Here is a 21,815-nt window from a genome sequence, read left to right on the forward strand (position 1 = left end):
ACATCAAACATGCTCATTTTTCAGCCGTGTGAGTGTTATAATGTGATGGTCAATCCCACTATTCGTTGGTAAAAGAGTAGCCCAAGAGTTGGCGGTGGGTGGTGATGACTAGCTGCCTTCTCTCTATTCTTACACTGCTAAATTAGGGACGGCTAGCGCAGATAGCCCTCGAGTAGCTTTGCGAGAAATTAAAAACAAACAAACTAATAAAAAGATTCGTTTCGGGAAAAAAATATATTTTCGTAGACATTAGAATAGTTATTCATCATAAAAAACACTACAGGGCACTAAATAAGCATATTCTTATTGATATGCATGGAAGTGGTTGGAACACGGACTAACAGACAGATTTGAAATGGTTATCTACAGCCTTGCGAATGGTCGCTTCTTGTAAATGCGTATACGACATTTTTGTTTTAATAAGAATAATCAACTAGAACTGTGGAGACAAAAGTAACACGATATTTTATTTGAAATCGTAACATCGTTTACATGTGGATTATTCCGTGTGGAATCTGTTAAACAGAGAGACGATTAGATTTTGTGCTTTTATGTAAGATAGAAATGCTAGTGTATAAGAATGGCACTCAAGAAACGTTTGGTATGAATCATTCTGAACACATACATACATACATATATATAAGAAGCGTGTGTTACTTTTAAAAAAGAGTAAAAAATTATTTAATAAATAAATAAATAAAACTAAACCTAATAATCTTTCACGAAAGGGGAGGAAGAGGAACCACAACGTTCCTGAACACCCCAGTTGGAGAGAGAATTCCTACTATTTCTCTCTCTCTAAACTAAACCCCTGCCACGTTAGTTTGCGTTTGCGTTTTAATGGCCGGAAGAAACAGCTCATCAACGTATCCTTTGTAGAAACTCCGAATTTTTTCTTTCCAATAACATACTTGTAGATTTTTACGTGTAACGTGATTCAAAAATAATAATGTCAACCCATGTCTACACTTTTTTTTTTACGACTCGACTAAAGTCATTTAATATATTTTGGCCGCATTAATTAACACTTAAAGACACTGATAATCAGAGTAGCTTTGTGATATTTTGTTGTCTGAGCTATGACTAGTAAATAGTAAATGCTAACTTTGAATAAATAAACTTTTGAAACAAATAAAATTTAATTCACGTCTAGTCCTCTCTCACAAAAATTCAGCTCACAGAAGCTCATCCCACAGGTTTTTTTTTAACACTTGGGCAGTTGATTATAATCTATCGTTTGGGATGTTTCATACTCTCATTTCTTCAGAAACATATCTTGAAGGTGGCGCCATCCTGTGACAAGAACGATGTAGCAAAGCTGGAGTTTCGAATAATGGCTTCTCTTCAAGAGTGGTGTAGATTAGCTTTAGAGGTATCTTTGGGGGTGTAAGTAGCGGCATAGGAGGAGGTGAAGGGATTTCTTGACTGGACAAAGATAAAGGAAGGCCATGAGGAGGAAGTTCTTGATCGGACAATGATAAGGGAAGAACACGGGACACTTGTTTAGTTTGAAAACTTGCAGTGTTGTCGAATTCTTTCACCATCTTGAGCTGTTTAAAATTCAAATTGGCTGACATCACAAACATAAACAGAATTCTAAGCCTCCCCCCCCAAATATATCAATATCATTATCAAAACTACATATTACCATACACCTAAACTCTAAGAAAAAAAGATATTACACTTTCTGTAGTTGAAACGTAGAAAAATTCTAAACTGACAAATTAACGTTTACTGAAACATAAAGTTTTATGTCGGAGTTGTTTTGAGAAGGGAATTCAAATAAAGAAGACACACAGTATTTTGAAAAAGAGAATACAGTAAAAATTCATCATTTATATTTATTTTGATTTTAACATTTAGAGCATACTATCTCAAGAACATCTTAAGGTAGTAGTTGATGGCATAACTGAAGTTATAACTAAAAAAGCTGCGGGGGGTATTTGAACATACGTTACAAACATATGGGTTAGACAGGTTGTTAGATGATATAATTGATTCTACGAGTCAGATATTGGTTGATTACGTAAAATAACTGTTTTATCGTTTCTATTATTATTAAGTGACAGGTTTAATTTTGTGATTAGGAAGCCATTCAATATTATTTAAAAATTCAGCTTAAACTTATGTGAAGGAAATACAGTTTGTGATGTCACTTCCGTTGGTATGACTGAAACCTTCCAATGGATTGTTTAACTATGCAACAGAGAATCAGGTGAATTATGGATACAGAATTATTAACTGGTTTAGTTATTTTCAGTCACTGGGTTTTGATATCACAATACGTAAAATATAAGTATTCCCAGTCCATACCCTAATGAAAGAAATAGCATTTTTCAAAGGAATTTAACAGTCTAGTGATTTAATAACTAAACAGTCTACGACTTCAGTATTTTAAAGTAGCAAGATTCCTAATACTATAGAAGTATTTTATCTTATACCTTGTAGTTGTTTTTGTGAAGCGTGACGTTAAGTCTGTTCTTGTCTTTTTGGTAAAACAATCCAGTAAAAACCAGAATGTTGAGAATGAGCAGAGAACAACCAACTGCAACGGTGACGCTGAGTGTTGTTGAATAACTACTTTGTTCAAACACGTGCGCTGAGCCAGTAGAATAGTTTAGGGACATTCCAGGAACAGTCGTTGCGAGAGAAGTGGTCGATGGGCCATTAGATGTAACATAAAGCACATTGGTGTTTGTAGCTGAAGAAGCAGTGCTATCTTCAGTAGAGATAACGTTAGCTTTAGAAGTTGATGCTGCTAAGTAAGGGGTTGAGACTGCAACTTCATCGTATCTGTATGTGCCTTTAAAAAAACTGTGATGAGGAGGGGATCCGGATCCACTTCTGTGGAGCTTAGGGATTAGATTGTTCCAGAAAGACAGTTGATGAGCACGATAATGATCACGGACTTTCGGCTTGGTTCCTAGGAAAACAAATTGACGGTGTAATGTGTTATTACACTTTTGTAAAACAGTCAATTATAGCCTTCATAATTACATTGTCGTTAACAATTAAAAATGGAATCATTTATTAAGTTATCATTACAGAATTATATCTACTTGACTTAAATGTTTAATGAGAGTTTCTGAAAAATAAAATTCGTGTAGGAATTACAGAGTTTCTGTAGCAGATTTTAAAACGTAATTACTATTGAAAATCGATCAAATAATTGTAATACAACGTTTTCCTATACATAATTAAAAGCCCCCCCAGTGAAACGTCTGCTGACATACGCACTAAAAACCGGGTTTCGATCCCCGTGGTGGGCAGAACACAGAAAGCCCATTGCGTAGCTTTGTGCTTAATTCTAAATAAACAAACAAAAACATAATTAAAAGTGATGTCGAAACACGTGTTGCTTTTTGTAAATGGAAGCTCTTGACGGCTTCAACAAATATTACTTCATTGTGTACAGAACACATAGTATTTTATCCATTTATTTGACTTCAATGATTGTACAAGTGTTGATTATTCAAACGCAATTATTATATGTAGTATCTATATAAATGTGAAATACATATGTTTTATACTGCCTATCAGACTGTAATTCAATCCACTTGTATATATATATTATTATATTTATACATTATTTTATTATGAATGATATCTAGTTGCATTTTTTAAACATATATTGTGATATAATGACACTTTTCTTTCAATTTAAAGTATCATATTAAAAATCAACCTTAAAAGGAATATAATGGTTCGCTTACATAGGGAACATTTTCGCCTTTTCAGATTTAGGTGCAGCACTATACAAAAGTGTTAGGACAAGGGAATATTTTGTCATTCTTTGCATTTTATAGGACTAAAATCTTTCATGCCATTACACAATGTAAATCTCAACACTACAGAATGCTTTACAGATCCAAGGTGAGAATACCTATGAATGAACATTCTGATCAAATTTAGGGTTTGAAATGACTGTCCTAGTACCCCACGCAGTGTTTTAACTATATAGAAAAAAGCTAGCAAAAAGCAAGCATATGGTACTGGTATATATGGTACTGGCATATGGTAGGAGAAATCAATTAAATACCACTCCACAAATGAACCTTCACCAAAACAGTTTAAGACTATATATTAAGTTTTGTTTTCATACTATACTTCCTAGAATGAAATTAAACATATTATTTTTTTTTACATTTTAAGATCAAGATTCATTATTATTTCTGCCTCTGTGTTAATGTCGTGTTAATAAACATTTGAGGTTTTCTGATTTGTAATTCTTTGTTTCGGGACCTTATTTAATTAATTACAGATGTTTAAAACGAAATATTGCGTTCAAATGCACAAATGCTAAGATCAAACAATATTATCATGAAATGCAATTGCTATGTTTCATTGTTGAACTCTTTGTTGTCTAATAAAATTAATCTAATTTCTGTCATTTAGTCGTAAATCAATACTCCTCAGTTTTATTTAATTAATTGAAAAATCTTAAAGAACACATAAACATTTACATCTTCATAAAAAGTCGTACGTATTCAACCAGTTACATTTAAATAAAAAAAAAATCCAAAAATTAGAACGAACTGCAGTTAATCATCAATAAAGGAAAACAAAATTTAAAAGTAATGTTACAAATTTTTTTGTGTCACTTGTTCATGGTTGAGCTCTCGCAATGTTAATCTGGTTCAGTGATTAAGACTTCATATATCAATGTTAGTAATCGTAACTTTCGTAGGAAATATGCTAATAAAGGCTGTATGAACAGTGAAATAACTTACGTACCCAGACTTAAATATTTTTGATAAACGTTTTCAAAGGCTGGCCACTCTATACTCTCGAACCGACTCTTAAACTTATCTTTTTTGTCATCTTGAATATTGGGATTGCTAAGAAATCAGAGAAGATACCTTGTTAGCAAGAATTTTGAATTCCCCTAAGAGACCTTTTAACATTCTACTGATTCGTAACAAACGTTTTTCCATGAAAACAAAACAAACAAATTATGACATACAAGAATAAACAAGTTCTTTAGCACTAAGGATTTCCGTTACGATTTATTCAACCTGTAATATATTTGAACATCACTGTAAAGCGAGATTATTTTACAAATCGTAAAAATAGGAGAAAATAGAGCATTTTCCAGCTCATAATCTTTAGTCTTAGCTGTCCAAATCCATACATTAGGAAGTATGGTTAGAGTTCAAATATTATTACAAAGGTAAGAATTGTTTGAAACACACAAGTTACAGAAACAGACAAAAAACCACAACAACAGCACTTAGCGAGCGTAACTACCATCTTCCATTTTTCACGTAATAAATAACACATAGATTACAGTTATAATTATTTGAAGTATATATACAAATAGAAAAACAAAAAACATATAATTTCCCTTCCTTACTCAGTTAAATACTTATAAATTATGGCTGTGATCATAAGCAGTAAGCGTAGTTATTAATATGATTCATATATTATAACGTGAGACAAGTAATAAATAGTTCTCAGTTTTTACTAAGTTTCCTACATAGCAGTACAAGAGCAGTTATTAATGTAATTCATATATTATAACGTGAGACAAGTAATAAATAGTCCTAAGTTTTTACTTATAATAAGTTCTCTACATAGCAGTACAAAAGTGATTATTAGTGTGATTCATATATTATAACCTATATATTATAACGTATCAATTTCCTAGATACAGATTCACCCATAAGAATTACAGTTTACACGGACATTTCACTTCATATGTATTGTACATATTGTTGATTCAATTTGAAGCTAAAGGTGGTACTTTTATAATATACCTAACATTAGCAAATGCATTAACACTATTCAAACGAGAACAAAAACTATTAGACAGTTTTGTTGTTGTTGTTTTATTATTTTATTTCTAACAAATACTGGATCGAGCTGTGGTTAAGAATATGGTTAGAAGTTGCTTCAGGTAATATTAATTTGATATTTATAAATTCACAGTGTTTCACACAAAGATATGAAATGTCTTTTAAGACTTCTTAAAATACGCCTTCACATATAATCAAATACACATCAGTTAATTTGTGCACTGTTAACATAAATACTTGTGGGTTTTGGACGTTTAAAACGTGGAATAGTGTTTCTTTTGTTCACATTTCATGAACGAACTAAACAAAACTAACAGCTCCGAAGGAAAAAATATTAAAACTGAACATGTAATTACAAATGGTTTGGCCTTGAGTGGGATATTTACTCTACCTATGTTAAACATTTTAATTTTACAACATTGAAAACTGTATTTTTGAAGTTTATTTTTTCTTACCTTTCCCTGAGCCATCGGAGGACGTAAAATGCCAATATCGTGTTTCGATACGTGCATTAGACAGTGTAAAAATGGCCCAATGTACAGCTTTGTGCTTAATAAAGAAAGTTACTAACCCTTCCCCTTCAGTGGCACAGTAGTATTTCTTCAGACTTACAACACTAGAATATAGGTTTCGATACCCGTCATGGACAGAGAGCTGATAGCCCGTTATGTAGCTTTGTGTTTAGCTACAAACAAACAGTAAGCTACATGTGACAGACATCTCGTCATTATGTAGTGATTATAACTGAAGGAAGCCTTAAGATCTGTGACGTTAAGAAAATAAATTTGTTTGGCTTGTACAGACGAATATGATTAAGTAGTTACAAGAAAAATCACAAGACACTGTATCCTATGCATACATCACAAACGTTTTTTTTTTTTTTCATTTCATTAACAACTTGTTCCATTCAAGATAAAAAGAAAAAGAGAGATAGAAAAATAGAGAAATAACCTTATTTTCATGGTTAGTACAACTGTTATAGAGTTTATTACTTAACTCTCGGTCCATTTCTTCTGGATACACTTTTCGGAACACATTATGTATCTTATAATATGAATTATTATTTTACTTTCATGCACTTTTTGAGATCTGGTTTCTAGGCTGGTTGTTACCAATTCCTTTGAACGAACTTCGCAAAATTATTAGCGGTGTATTTTTGAAAACTTGCTAATTACGGTCTTTAACTTTCCTTGAATAATTTCAGTCCGTTTCTTTTCTTTCTTTCTTTTTAACTTCCTGATTATTACCATTATATTATAGAAAGGTTACACGGTTTAGTAGACTCAAGTGTGAATAATGTTAATAATGCTATAGAGCAAAGTTGTCTGGTTTTGTCTGTTTAATCCGCCATCTATAAGATGTATATTTTGGTTAAAAACCCGAGCGTATTACATGACAGATATTCATGAGAACCTTGCAAACTGGGCTTATTTCTCTCTCTCGTTACTTGATATTATAAAGCTAATAGGGACGTGATTGTACAATAAACTGCACATTCCTATAGGTTTCTCTACGCACGACACTGAAATTTATACGTATATTACATCAATTATTCAAGTATTACAAACAACTAGTACGTGATTAATAACTAATACTTTCAATTATTTTAATTTTAATGGTACATAAATCGTGCATTCGAAATCATATCAAGTGTGTCATTTTTGTTTGACATGTTTGTGCATCATATACTGTTATAGTTAGTTTCACGAACCTAATCATTGTTTTACTTACAACAGAATTGCGTTACGCAGAACTATTGTTAAGTTAAAACAAAACATATTAAAAACTTTATTTTTATTTTATTTTTTACAAACGTTTGGTATATAAGAGGTGAGAAATATGTTTTTATTATATAAGTAGGCGAAAATATTTTAAAATATTACATGACTAAACACATGTATGAGCGTGATAGAATTGTTTGTTTTTTTTTGAATTTCGCACAAAGCTACTTGAGGGCTATCTGCGCTAGCCGTCCCTAATTTAGCAGTGTAAGACTAAAGGGAAGGCAGCTAGTCATCACCACCCACCGCCAACTCTTGGGCTACTCTTTTACCAACGAATAGTGGGATTAACCGTCACATTATAACGCCCCCACGGCTGAAAGGGTGAGCATGTTTGGCGCGACGGGGATGCGAACCCACAATCCTCCGATTACGAATCGCACGCCTTAACACGCTTGGCCATGCCGGGCCGAAATTATTAAAGAAGAAAAGACTTCAGTGTAAATTAGTGTAAACAATGGAACTGTGAAACATTTTACTAAAACAAATGTTTATGGGTAGACATTGAAGTGAAAGTAATATTCAGCCATAACGTACTTTGATGATTCAGATTTGTGGTTCTTTATTTACTAGACATTCAATAAAACGTCGTATAATACACTTTAAGGTTTCATTAGTATTTCTACCATTAAGCTCGACCAAATATTCCATCACGCCTTCGTTAGCAACAGTGTCTTAAGTCCTTTTTTTTTTACCAACAGACATATGCTCTTTTTGTCTGTTGTTGTTATTATCCTATGGTTTTACGTGATCTGAATATTGGGGGGTCGTTCCTCAATATCTGCTATTAAAGACCACGACTCTTCATGAAACCGCTGTTTAGCTTTCACGCAGTAACACAGTTAAGGGTTGTTTAATGAATGATTTAATAGAAAGCACAAATATTAAAACCACAGTATTTACTGAAAACATTAAGAACTGTGCTTGGCTCTTGTAAAACAAAGTTTCTCTATTATAAAGTATGAAATTACGACCAAAATAATCCAGGTGAAATACTAGCACCATTTCCAACAATCCGTTATTTTACGTGGATAACAATAACTTGCTATATGTCTAAACATTTGGAACCTGAAAAAAGAATGAGAAAAAAATAGTAAATAGTTTTAGTGTGTCTTTTCTCAAAATATCAGTAACATCTGATTTGTTTAGAATAAATAAGGATACATATAGTTTAGTAAGTGACGTGTGTATTAGTAATATGCTAGGTATTGCTGTAAAAATATGACTTTCTTTTCTTTATAAGATATGACCGACAACAATTTACTATTTTTCACACTAAAACAATGTAATATTGAAAACTGAACATATCTTAGTCTCTTATATAACATATTTACAAGGCTTATAAAATTTCCTGTTATATTTTTGAAACAGGTTAAATCTGGTTGAGGAATTATGTTCATTAGACTGATCGGACAAAGAATACATTTCTTTTTTTTTCATGGATAGTTAAACTGTGTTCTACGTTATTTGTTCACAGAGAACAACCTCAGGACTCTCATTCCGAACATGGCTATTCAAGTTCTGTGTTTTTGTTGATCAGTTTGCAAAAAAAGTGTGTATTGTGAATATAATGTGTTTTTTTTTTATATTCCTGATCATATTTGCCTCAAACTACGAAAAAAGAGGTTTAGTCTCTGATTCGAGAGATTCAAGGTATGTTACACAATTATTGTCACAGTCTTAGCACTTTCAAACGCATTGACTGTACGTAATTTAGTTTCTGGTCTCTTTTAAAGTTTATTTTTATTATTTATTTCATCTTAATGTAATCCAACCTTAACTACTAAACACAATATTACAATATAAACCATATTTGTCTTTAAAACTAAATAACGTGTTTTATTTCTTACCTTGAGATTAACGCCGTCTCTTGTCACTTTTATTTTACTGTTACACCTATTATTCCACATATCAGATCTGTGAACATAATACTTTTACGAATATTGAGTACTTAAGCACTAGGCTTAACCTTAACATTACCATAAGTCATGTATTTTAGTAATATAGTGATTGTTAATGTAGGAGCATTATCTGTAGTAATGTGTTATTGTTGTAATGACTAAAATATGCCAATTTCACTATTTCATCACTTGTTTAAAATAATCGGATATATTTAGGTAGCCTGTGGTACCATAAACTCCTGGAAAAGACGTAAGCTAAAACATCAGCATGGCCAGGTGGGTTAAGGCGTTTGACTCGTAATCTGAAGGTAGCGGGCTAGAATATCGGTCGCACCAAACATGCTTGCTTATTCAGTCGCGGAGGCGTTATAATGTGACGTTCAATCCCACTATTCGTTGGTAAAAGAGTAACCCAAAATTTGGCGGAGGATGGTGATGACTAGCTGCCTTCCCTCTACTCTTACACTGTTGAATTAGGGACGGCTAGCTTAGATAGCCGTCGTGTAGCTTTGCGCGAAATTAAAAAACAAAACAAACAAAATAAAAGACAAGATTTATCTCAACTTGTTTGTCATTTTCGTGGAAAATGTTTTCCATTCGTTTGTCAGCACTGAAAGCTTTAAAAATATATATATTCAATAAGGTCCTTCCAGTTTCTCTGCATAGGTTTTGGTGTTGCATGACATTCACGTTAATCAATTCTCAAAAGATCGTAAGCACATGTCAACCTTTTTACCCTGTGTCCGGTTTGCCTTGGGAGAAACTAGCCCCTTTAAAGTTGTATCAGTGTACAATTTTGAACGAGTTAGAGCATTTTTTCCTCTCCGATTGCTATTTGAGCTAGTTACTGACATACAGTAGTGAAAAAATGATACGACAAGAGAATATTATGTATTTCTTTCCATTTTATGTGGATAATTCTTCGATGCCCTTACAGAATGTAAATCTCAACACCATGTAATGCTTTACTGATCCCTATTGACAATTAAATGAACCAGGGTGAGAATAGTTATCCAGTTTCAGAAATCCCACATACTTGTACCAAGAGCATACCATAAGGGTTTTGCTTGAATGAACATACCGATCAAATTTAGGGTCTGAAATAACTGTTGTAGTACCCCATACATTGTTTTACCTGTGTAGGGAGAAGCCAGCATATGGTAGAAGTAATCAATGTAATAGCACTGTACAAATAAACATTGATTAAAAACAATGTTTAACACTATATATTAAGTTTGTTGTCATACCATGGCCAAAATGGCGTAGAGAGTTGTCAATAGGCGAGAAAGCTGTCGCATGAAAGCTTTATGTGATTCTGGTTGGACTCTCTGACAAATTGCTGCAGACTTGAAATGCTCCCCAGATACTGTCAGATCGTTAGACCAAGAAAGGTAAATTTGAAGATAGAAAGGGAAGAAGCAGAACACCTAAACTCAATGATACTCATGTTAAGTATCTTTGTTTATACAGCCTTCAGGACAGAAGGAAGACTGTTACTGATCTCAAGCTTGAGATAAACAACCATGTACCAAATAACAGAAGACTCAATGAGAATGGGATATATGACCTTTACTTTGATATCCAAATATTGTCAAGAGACTAAAAGTACAAAAACTGGACTGTTGATGGTTTGAAAAGGGTGTTATGGACAGATGAGTCCAAGTTTGTAATTCCGACGGAAGGAAGGTGAAATATATTTTCCTCATACATGCCACCTACCATGAAGCATGAAGAAGGAAATGTGCTGGTTCACGAATGTTTGTTGCCAGGGCAACAGGACAAATTTCCAAAATAGATGGAATAATAGACCGTCGCAAGTACCATCAGATACTGAATCGTTATATTACACCCAGTGGTTTGTATATTATTGGTAAAAAATTTATTACCAAGAAAATAATTTCCCTAATAATTCGTCCAAACTATGCTGACATAAATTAACTAAGAATGAAACTGCTTGAGTCATTCAACTGATGTAATGACTCCCACATATTCCTGATTTTAAACTAATTGAGCAGTTCTGGGATTTCATGGACCAAAATCTTGACAAATCAAAGGTTACTTCTAAAGAAACTATATGGGAGTGTATTGCATACATTTGGAGTAAAACCCGAAAGGGCACTTTGATTAAATATGTTGCAATAATGTCTGAGAGACTCTGTGGTTAATAAAGCAAAAGTGGAACACATAAAATATTAACTATTTACTGAACTCACACACTTCTACTGAGTTTATGTTGTACTAAATTAGAAGATTAATAGAATGTTTAGGTTTTTCAAACTATTTTCAAAGAAAGGTGAAACATGAACGTAGGACAAAATCCCTATCAAACTTTTAATTGTTTGTCTGAATTAATTATTTCTTTTTCTGTGCGAATGTAAATTATGTCTCTGTCTTGTATGATTTTGTATAGAAGGACTTCCAACAACCCCAAAAGCCAATTAAAGTCATACTAGAAATGACCAATAAGTTTGAAGATCTGCACATTCCTTGTGATTGTTATTTTGTATGTTCGCTTGTGTTATGTTTTTATTACTTTTTTGTTAATTCCCTTTGTAACATTTACCGAAAAATAAACACACATTTCTGGACACCGTGAAATATATATCAGTTATCAGTGGAACAGTGTATGATATTACTTTATATAACGAAACTTGTAATGCAGGGAAATTGAGTCTTTACTCTTGAAGACATATGCTGCTCTAGACCTTTGATCTGTTCCAATATGCCGTTCTTTTAAATTAGGAAACATATACATATTGGTTTTTATTTTATAAGACGTTGGGCTGGAAAGAGATATTGTATCTCAGGACGACTGGTATCGGTGTTAACACTTTTAATAAAATAAAGCAGAGAACAACGTTTCGACCTTCTTGGGTCATCAGGTTAATACCCATACCAACCGTCCTTAAAAACGTTTTTATTTCAACTGGGTTTCTCGTCATCACGAAGTACTTCTCCATGGAGAAAAATATCGATTCGTCTGAGATTGCGTGTTATTGAAAATTTTCGTTTTGAAATTATTATAAAATCAACAAATACCGTATCAATAAATACACAATACTTTATGTCTTGAAAGCTGGAGTTTTGTAGCTTGCAGTTGTTTTGGTGCAAAGCTACGCGAAAGGTTATTTGCAATCTGTCGGGGAATCGAACCTCACATTTTCGTAATGTTAGTCCGTAAACCTACCACTGATTTACTGGGGAAACCCGATGGTTCAAAAGCAATAAGATTTGATGAGTTTAAAGTTTGATTCTAAAATCTTATTAGCCATGTAAATGTTGTTGTTTTATGTAAGTTCTAAGTTATTCTTTTTATATATATCTTTTGTTTTTTTTACTTTTAAAATATCACAAGTCAATAACCTATAAAGTATGTTATCAATACCATAAAGTATGTTATCAATAACCTATAAAGTATGTTATCAATACCATAAAGTATGTTATCAATACCATAAAGTATGTTATGAATACCATAAAGTATGTTATCAATACCATAACGTATGTTATCAATACCATAAAGTATGTTATCAATACCATAACGTATGTTATCAATACCATAACGTATGTTATGAATACCATAAAGTATGTTATCAATACCATAACGTATGTTATCAATACCATAAAGTATGTTATCAATACCATAAAATATATTATCAATAACCTATAAAGTATGTTATCAATACCATAAAGTATGTTATCAATACCATAAAGTATATTATCAATACCATAAAGTATGTTATCAATACCATAAAGTATGTTATCAATACCATTGATGTGATTAACAACAAATTTTATGGATTTACTTTAAGTGGAGTTCACTGAGTGATTATGATATACCGTATTGACGTCACTCATGTTATATCAAATATCATTAATCTAGATTTTCTAAATAGTAATAAAGTAGTTTTACCCCTTCTTAGCAAAAGTGTACCAGTAAATTAGGACAGCCTGAGCCAGTGAGGTTTCCGAGCGCGTGTAGTTACGCTGAAAATGTGCAAGTTTCCCAACTAAAGGGACGCCCAAAACGTAAGGAAGGTCTTCCCCATGGATGCATCCGTATCTCTTGGGAAACTCAGAGTCTTCAGTCTGATGACCAAATACGAAAAGAAACGTTTTCTTATTTCCTTTGTCACGATATTTAGCAGCTTTAAATAGTGGTCCAACTACGAGACCGTCACTAATTGCACGTGCCGTATTTTCGAGGATGTTAATTGGATGTTCCATCGTTCTTTCCCAGTCCGTGTATTCGTTTTCCAGAACATAGAATATTTCTTTTAAGTGATACGTGTATATATTCCTGACTAAGTTTCGAAACAGTTTAGTTCGACGACTCTTCTCAAGACCGTAACGCTCCTCATTCGCCGAAAACTTGTAATAAAATTCCATTCGAGACACACCAAGTAGAAGATCATATTGGTTGTACAGGTTGTTGTCATCTTTCATCAACATCTCAGGCTCATCTGGTATTACTACTCCGTCAATGGTTGGTCCAAAGGCTGTTAGATAGTCTGGAACATCTAACTGAACGTTCAATATTTGTTTCATGGGTCGACTTCTTAGACACTCTATCATCATGATGTTGCTCTCGTTTGGGCACTTCAGTTTACCGGCCAGTTGTCGAGCAAATTTCGGAGCTTCTCTGGCTATAGCCCATGGACTCAGCGCCGATCCGCTGTGCATGATACAACGATGGAACAGCCCTGTAGATTTACAGAGAAACTTTTAAATGAATAACAGACTGAAGTTTACTTCTGAATATCTTGTTCTTAGATACAAAACAACAAACTAAAAAGCACGCTATTATTAGTTTATTGAATTAATAAACTCAACATACAAGAATATATTTATTACGGGAGTAAAACTAAGGTTTCGAAATATGAACAGAAGCTTATCTTGTTTTTATTATATTTATTAATTGTCGTAAGTCTACGTTACTTACACAAGAAGTAGTACATTATATTTTTTAAATTGAATGATGTAATCTTGGTTGCTATGTAAGGCGAACCTGTGAAAACTAACTTAACCACAGACAAGCGTTAAAAACCAATTACTAGTATCTTTTTTTTTACGTATCAACTTTTCAAGCAACGTTAATAAGAGTATATTACATAATTATATTTAAAGTTTACTAAAACAAAAATTAACTTGAATGTAATATATATATTTTTTGTCTTAAAATGAAGTTCAAATAATAAAGTCATAGATTATCGTTTTAAATTTATGATTTAAGTTCTAGTGTGTAGTTAAGTTCTAATTTAAAATATCCAGTGGTTTATTATCATATATTGTATTTAGTTACAATCGAGATCCAAGGCAGACTGTTTATATGTTTTCAGAATTTTCTCACAAAGCTATCATGAGAGTTTGCACGGCATGACCATGTGGTTAGAGCAAATTCGAATCCCTGTTCTACTAACCACACTCGTCCTTTCAGCCGTGGGGGCACTCTAAAGTGACGGCCAATCCCATTATTTATGGATAAAAGAGTACCCCAAGAGTTGACAGTAGTGATGTTCACTAGCTATCTTCCCTCTAGTCTTTCATTGAACGACTATGTAAATAACTTTCGTGTATATTTGCGCGAAATTCAAACCAACCTAATTTTAAACTGATAAACAAGAACCAAGACAACTATTCAAAACACATTCCGTCAACTCGGATGTAATCAAAATCTGGAATTTGATTGTCACTCTTACAACTCTCTAACGGCCCAAAAAATACAAAATGCGTTTTGCGGCAACGGGTCCTGTACCGTGAATCTTCAGATTTACACTCTTGGCACGCTATTCAATTGGTTATGCCCTGCATGGCTTTCTCAGAATTAGAAATACAAACAAAGTTGACTGAAGATTCGAGTGCCACTGAATAATGGTAACACTAAGTTACAAGAGGAATATTGACTCTAGTATATCAAACTGAATGAAAAAGTTCAGTTACCAAACAATGCGTCTTCGCCAGTTGTGATTACTTCCTCAGTTGAATAGTAAATCGGTGAGCCGTACGTTTAATTAGTGAAACACAACTACTGAAAACAAACAAAGAAGAAAATAACACAGGCTTGCTATGGTTTTATTGTATTGAATTTTTTTACATGTTCTACAGTAATTCCATTTTTCTCCACCACCTACGTGTTTTTCATGAAAACGTCATATGTACTTTCACACGAGTGAATTGTTTTCTTTGTAATCAAGTCACGTTTTACTGTGTTTAAAATGTAGATTTCTTTAGACCAATCGCGACGTGAAAGCCATCGATCGTTACAGAACCCAAACATAACAAATATAATTTTAAAAAAATGTTCATTGTGGTAAACAAACTAGTAATTTGATCTAAGTAAGATTTTATTTCTTTCCAATTTGTAAAAAAAATCCTTCGGTGATAGAAAAAATACATAATAGCTTTTGAAATCTGCATAGATGAATTATGGTAAAATCCATTGTTCAAGCAAAGTTTTTCCGTGAGAAATTTCCAAAAATTCAGATGTTTACTATCGAAGAACTAAATTGTGTACCAAATAGTTTTTTTTAATGAATTGGTCGTTAGATTAAATATATTTTATTTAAACGAACAGAGAAATGGACTAAATGCTATAATTAAACAAGAACAATTATTTTAAGATATATAAATTATGTGAGCTACTATGACTTTTTTAAACCCCTCTAACATTGTGCAAGTTACACCAAAACTTAATATTGCATGCAACTTTCTGAATCAACGTGAGAGCTAATTTTAATATCATATCCTATTTAGGCTGACATTGTGCAACATGACATACAGAATCGTATTTGCTTAAACTGTATAACTAATAAAAACACCAATTAATGACGACATTAGATAAATTATCAGAATACTGTCTAGTGTTTACTGTACTATGACTAACACTGCTATTGGATATTGTACAATATTTATACCTATATTAATAATTATCAGAATACTGTCTAGTGTTTACTGTACTATGACTAACACTGCTACTGAATTTCGTACAATATTTATACCTATGTTAATAATTATTAGAATACTGTCTAGTGTTTACTGTACTATGACTAACACTGCTACTGAATGTCGTACAATATTTATACCTAAGCTAATAGTAACGCCGAAAAAAAGGTTTTGGAATTTCCTGTTCATGAAAGTGATATTATATAATAACTGAAGAAAGCTTACGTTTATAAACAAATAAAGCAAGTTTGAACTTCTAATTGAAATAAAATGACTGTTCTTTAGAAAAACTGACATGCTATGTCATGCATTTTATAATATAAACAGAATATGGTCATATATTTTTCAAATACTGCCTGAACAAGTCAAAAGATAATTGTCAAACTAACAATCACAACCTGGACGTTTTAAGTCACATTCTATAATGGAGTTAGAAGTAGAAAACAAGACTTCTCAAGTCACTTAAAGCAGAAGCAACTAGTGCCTTCCCCTTCCAGTCCCATGTCTCTAGTGACTTAACATGTAAATAAAGCGAAATGTAAAGTGATGAGATATTTGTCTTACCCTCCGCCATTGGTGAAATCATCAATAGGTTTACAAACGCAGCTCCGTGGCCATGCCCTATAATAGTAACATTATTAACATCTCCACCAAATGCTGATACGTTTTCCCGTATCCAGTGTAGAGCGGCCACTTGGTCCATTAGGCCGTAGTTACCTCTAGAAGCTTCCTCTAGTGCTGGTAAAAACCCTTTAAAAATACCACGTTTAAAACACGCGCATACCAAAAAATTATTTTCTCTAATAGCAAAATAAAATTTTCAGGTGAATATGTGAACGTTTAATCATAATATCGAGATCATTAACTTTGCAACATATTTTGTGGTTTTATAAGTTTCATAAATAATTTTAATGTATACAAACCGAAAATTCCGAGGCGAAAGTTTAAAGTTATGAAGATAATATCAGCTGTACTTGATATAACACTGCCGTCGTATAGATTTCCGGAATTCCAATTGTAAGAGTCTCCTTGAATGAAAACAACCACTGGAACTTTCACATTGCTGTTAAGGACTGAAAAGACACACACAAGAAAACGGAAATTCAGCACTAATAGATGTCATTATTCGTTTTCAGCTATGAAAACAACCACCGAAACTTTCACATTATTGTTAAGGTCTGAAAAATACATAACAAAAACAGGTACTCAGAGATTTCATTATACATTCGTAGCTACGAAACAACCACTGGAACTTTCACATTGTTGTTAAGAAGTGAAAAAAAAAACACACGTAACAATAACAGAAATGCAATATTCATAGATCTAATTATACATCCTTAGTTAGAAACTGTACAATTCTAAATCAGATTTCAAGCCAATGAAATAAAATAATAATAATCCGTTATGACGAGAAACCCCACTTGTAGAGAAAATTACATATGTAAAAAACGACTGGTATGGGTAGAGAAAGCACTATATAGAGGAAAGAACAACGTTTTGACCTTCTTCAGTCATTTTGTGAGCCTGACGATGGTCGAAGAAGGTTGAAGCGTTGTTCGCTCCTCTACATAGTGCATTCTCTATTCATACCAGCCGTTTTTTACATATATAAAATTAATAATGTCTTAGTTGTTTCAGGGTATATTACTTGTAAGAAAAGTAACAATACATTTAGAGTTTGGAAACACATTGTTAGTTTTAAGATATCATGACATTTGTTGATTTTTTAAGTCAACAGTGTAAACAAAATGGGTTTAGGTTTTCGATTGAAAATATTAACATACTTTCTGACACCAAAACAAACTACCTGCAGGCTTGTTTACACATCATCTGCATGTGATTATGTGAAAATATTTTTATTGACTTTAGTACAGTAAAACAAAAACTTTGGAATACAAGTTCTGACAGCTAAGCTCTAAATAACATAACGCAGTTTGTAGGCTATAGGAACAGTAGCTTAAATATAGCTTTTATTACCCAAAGCGTTATTGATGCGAGGCCCGGCATAGTCAGGTAGATTAAGTCGTTCGGCTCGTAATCTGAAAGTAACGGGTTCGAATCCCCGTCGCGCCAAAAACATGCTCGCTCGTTCAGCCGTATGGGCGTTATAATGTGACGGTCGATCCCACTATTAGTTGGCAAAAGAGTAGTCCAAGAGTTGGTGGTGGGTGGTGATAACTAGCTGCCTCCCTCTAGTCTTACACAACTAAATTAGGGACGGCTAGCGCAGATAGCCCTCGAGTAGCTTTGCGCGAAATTCAAAACAAACAAACAATTATTAATACGCTCATATGCGAGTTCTTTCTATGACATCAGATTACCAAAAATAAAAGAGGTACCCTCCCCAGTGGCACAGCGGGACGTCTAAGACACAAGAACACTAGAAATCGAATTTCCGTACCCCTGGTGGACAGAGCAAAGATAGCTCATTTTGTAACTTTGTGCTTAACTTCAACCAATCAAACATAAAATAGGCTTAACTTTCATTTACAATCGTTAATACAGCCCTTATTTTCGTAATGTATTGAAACATGAGATCTTTAGAAGCCCAGGTTTATAATTTTTTTTTGCATTTTTCAGTAGCTTCTCGCATATATAATGTATATAAATATATCAGAATAAAGAAATGATTTTTAAAACATCAAACATTTTATATACGTTTGGTCATGCAAATATATCCATACATTTCTTAAAGCCACTAATTGCCTGCAGCTAAATGTTTTATTATTACTTGAATAAAAATGTGTATACTGACTGATTATCTATGTAGTTTTACGTTACTGTTATCTAATTGTATATCGAGAAAGATATTGCTAGAATCTACCTAATAAATATATATATTTTAATACAACCGATCACAGTTGCAGTAAGCAAATACAACGTCTGCCACATATACACTTTGGTCGATGTACTGATAACGGAATAACCATCTAAACTCGGCTGAATGAATAAAATTCCGAAAACTTTTACCAGCTAATAGGGTTAGTAGCTGTTACGAGATTATCTATAGTTGTAGACAAACACTCGCGAACTTCGCCTAAGTCTACTCTCATTACTTTAATGCTTGGACCTTTATTTATTTAGAAACTCATTTAATTACCTCAATTTGACATTAAAGTATCAGACTCACGAATCATGACATACAAGTGTATTTGCACGTGCACTGAACATTTGAATATTTGTAGATGAATAAAAGCTTCTATCGCTCAAATTTTATTAACTCTTAGTTAAGGAAATTTTAAACGTACGTTACAAAGCCTAGAGGGATTCCAAACACACTAAAATATATTTTAATTTACGAAAGTGAAAAGCTTCAGCTATGTAACAAATTAAATAAAAGGAGAAAAGAAGGTAGCAAAAATGTTACAGCAAAGATCTAAATTGGAAAGCTTTAAAAAAGGAAAGATTACATTGTTTGAGTGTTAGTCATTGAAACATCTTTCGAACATTTTTTTTGACCGTTTAAAGTGTAAAAGAAATATAAAAATTTTGAGGTTTTGTCGTAAATTTTGTATACAAATGTTAACAACTTTATGATAAAAACAATAGGATTCAATAAAGTTTGATGTTTAAGACATTGATAAGTTCACAAACAAGGAAACGTTCCAAGTATATTTCTAAGCACAGCTTGATAGGGTCTGATGGTTTTGCACTCGACTTGCAACTTGTGGACCTCGGAATCGAACTCAGTTACCGAATATGCTCGCCCTTTCAGCCTTGGAGATAGTATAATGTAACGGTCACTTCCAAAATTTATTATTAAAGAGTATCCCAAGAGTTGACGGTGGATGGTGTTAAATATCTACATTTTTTCTAATCAGTCATTTCCAAATTAGGGATGGATGGCACGGATATTCCTCATTTAGCCTTGCGCGAAATTTAACAAGAAACATTTCTAAGCCTTGCTATTTATGAAAACTTGGATGAAATTTGGGATAAAAAAAACCTGTTCCCCAGTGGCACAGCTGTAAGTCTGCAGGCTTATAGTACAGAGAGCCAATTGTGCATCTTTGTGTTTAGTTACAAACAACAATGAAAGAATGCTTGAATGTAAAACTGCTCATAATATAAAAGACCTTTATCACTTTTTTGTTGTGTCCAAGATGTCATTTGTTTTTATATTTCAGCTTCTGCTTGCTATTTAGCTATTGGTTTATCCACGATTACTCGGTGTTATTTTCTAGCGTTCTTTCCTGATTTTAGAGCGTGTTTTCGTGTTGAATATATTTCAATAATAAGATAATACGTATGGCCCTTGCTTTTCTGTAAATATTTTTTTTATTTTTGTCTCAATTCTAAAAGGGATTTATGAAGATTTTGCGTAAAATTACACGATCCTAAATATATATTAATTATTTATTATGAGAACTGGTAGTTAATTCTCAATCAGTTTAAATAACACAAATATACGTATTATTCACATTTTATAGAACACGATTTTCCATTGGTTTATTCAAGACTGCTTTTAACTCCCATTCACTACTATTAAAAACTATTATTTCATAATAGCAAAAATAGCATAGGTTGCGATTTTGTAATAACGCAAACCCTAATTTACTGTACAAATTTCCTCTCAGCTCGCCCCTCCATCGTGGCACATATGCAAACTTACAACGCTAAAAACTGGTTTTTGATACACGTGAGATGTACAGCACATATAGCCAGTTGTGCATCTTTGCGCTAAACGTCATACATTAAAAAAAATGTATAACGTAGAAACAAACTAGTAAAGTCGCTATTAGTTACGAATCAAACTAGATCAGAAAAAATAGTAATTTTAACAAGTGAACCGTATCGTTTTGTTTTGTATTTTTTCATTTTGAAAATTCAGTTTATTTACTACTGAAATTTGAGGAATACTGTGTATATGGTATATCAGTAATAGTTCCTTCTTCATTTCGACTATCGACTTATTGAAACTAGTCGGGATTAGCTATTTAACCTTATGTCCCATTGAAAAAAACAACAGTAACGAATACTCAGAGATCTATCAAGATTGTGAATGTAATGAGTAATGGCTGATTTCTGAAGTTCATTTTTTTACGGGAGTTATTATAATTTGAAACTTTTCTTGAAATCTAAAACAAATCGAAAGCATGGAAATTAATTCAAAGCAAACTGTGTCGTCTACATTTCTTTTGAAGCTTGTTTAACTCCTGGTCCATTTAAGAGTAAGAATACCAACCGATAAGAATACCAACCGATAACCAGTTCCTCTGGAGTTCTGCCAACTTTCTGTATATATAAGTAAAAAAAAATATGAAGAAATCAATTTTAAAAATTACACTGGCCTCGTAGTAAGAATGATTCAGGGTACTATTGATGACATCTTACGCCTGGTTTTTTTTTGTTTAGAAATTATTACCTATAGTATCCTCCTGAATTATTTCCATGACTAG

General features: G+C 32.8%; 1 protein-coding gene across 1 annotated transcript in view; it reads right to left on the reverse strand.

Annotated features, from left to right (window-relative positions):
* Positions 1 to 239: 239 nt before the first annotated feature.
* Positions 240 to 21,815, reverse strand: part of LOC143257812 (neuroligin-4, X-linked-like) — a 92,987-nt gene continuing 71,411 nt past the window's right edge. The window contains exons 2-7 of the mRNA XM_076516841.1: positions 17,340 to 17,489; positions 16,981 to 17,166; positions 13,388 to 14,177; positions 4,735 to 4,838; positions 2,442 to 2,923; positions 240 to 1,550 (exon numbers count right to left, since the gene is read on the reverse strand). Of these exons, the coding sequence (XP_076372956.1) occupies positions 1,248 to 1,550; positions 2,442 to 2,923; positions 4,735 to 4,838; positions 13,388 to 14,177; positions 16,981 to 17,166; positions 17,340 to 17,489 (2,015 nt within the window). The 3' untranslated portion in view covers positions 240 to 1,247. The remainder of the gene's footprint in view (positions 1,551 to 2,441; positions 2,924 to 4,734; positions 4,839 to 13,387; positions 14,178 to 16,980; positions 17,167 to 17,339; positions 17,490 to 21,815) is intronic.

Source organism: Tachypleus tridentatus, chromosome 7, assembly GCF_004210375.1.
Source record: "Tachypleus tridentatus isolate NWPU-2018 chromosome 7, ASM421037v1, whole genome shotgun sequence".
NCBI classification, from domain to species: domain Eukaryota; kingdom Metazoa; phylum Arthropoda; class Merostomata; order Xiphosura; family Limulidae; genus Tachypleus; species Tachypleus tridentatus.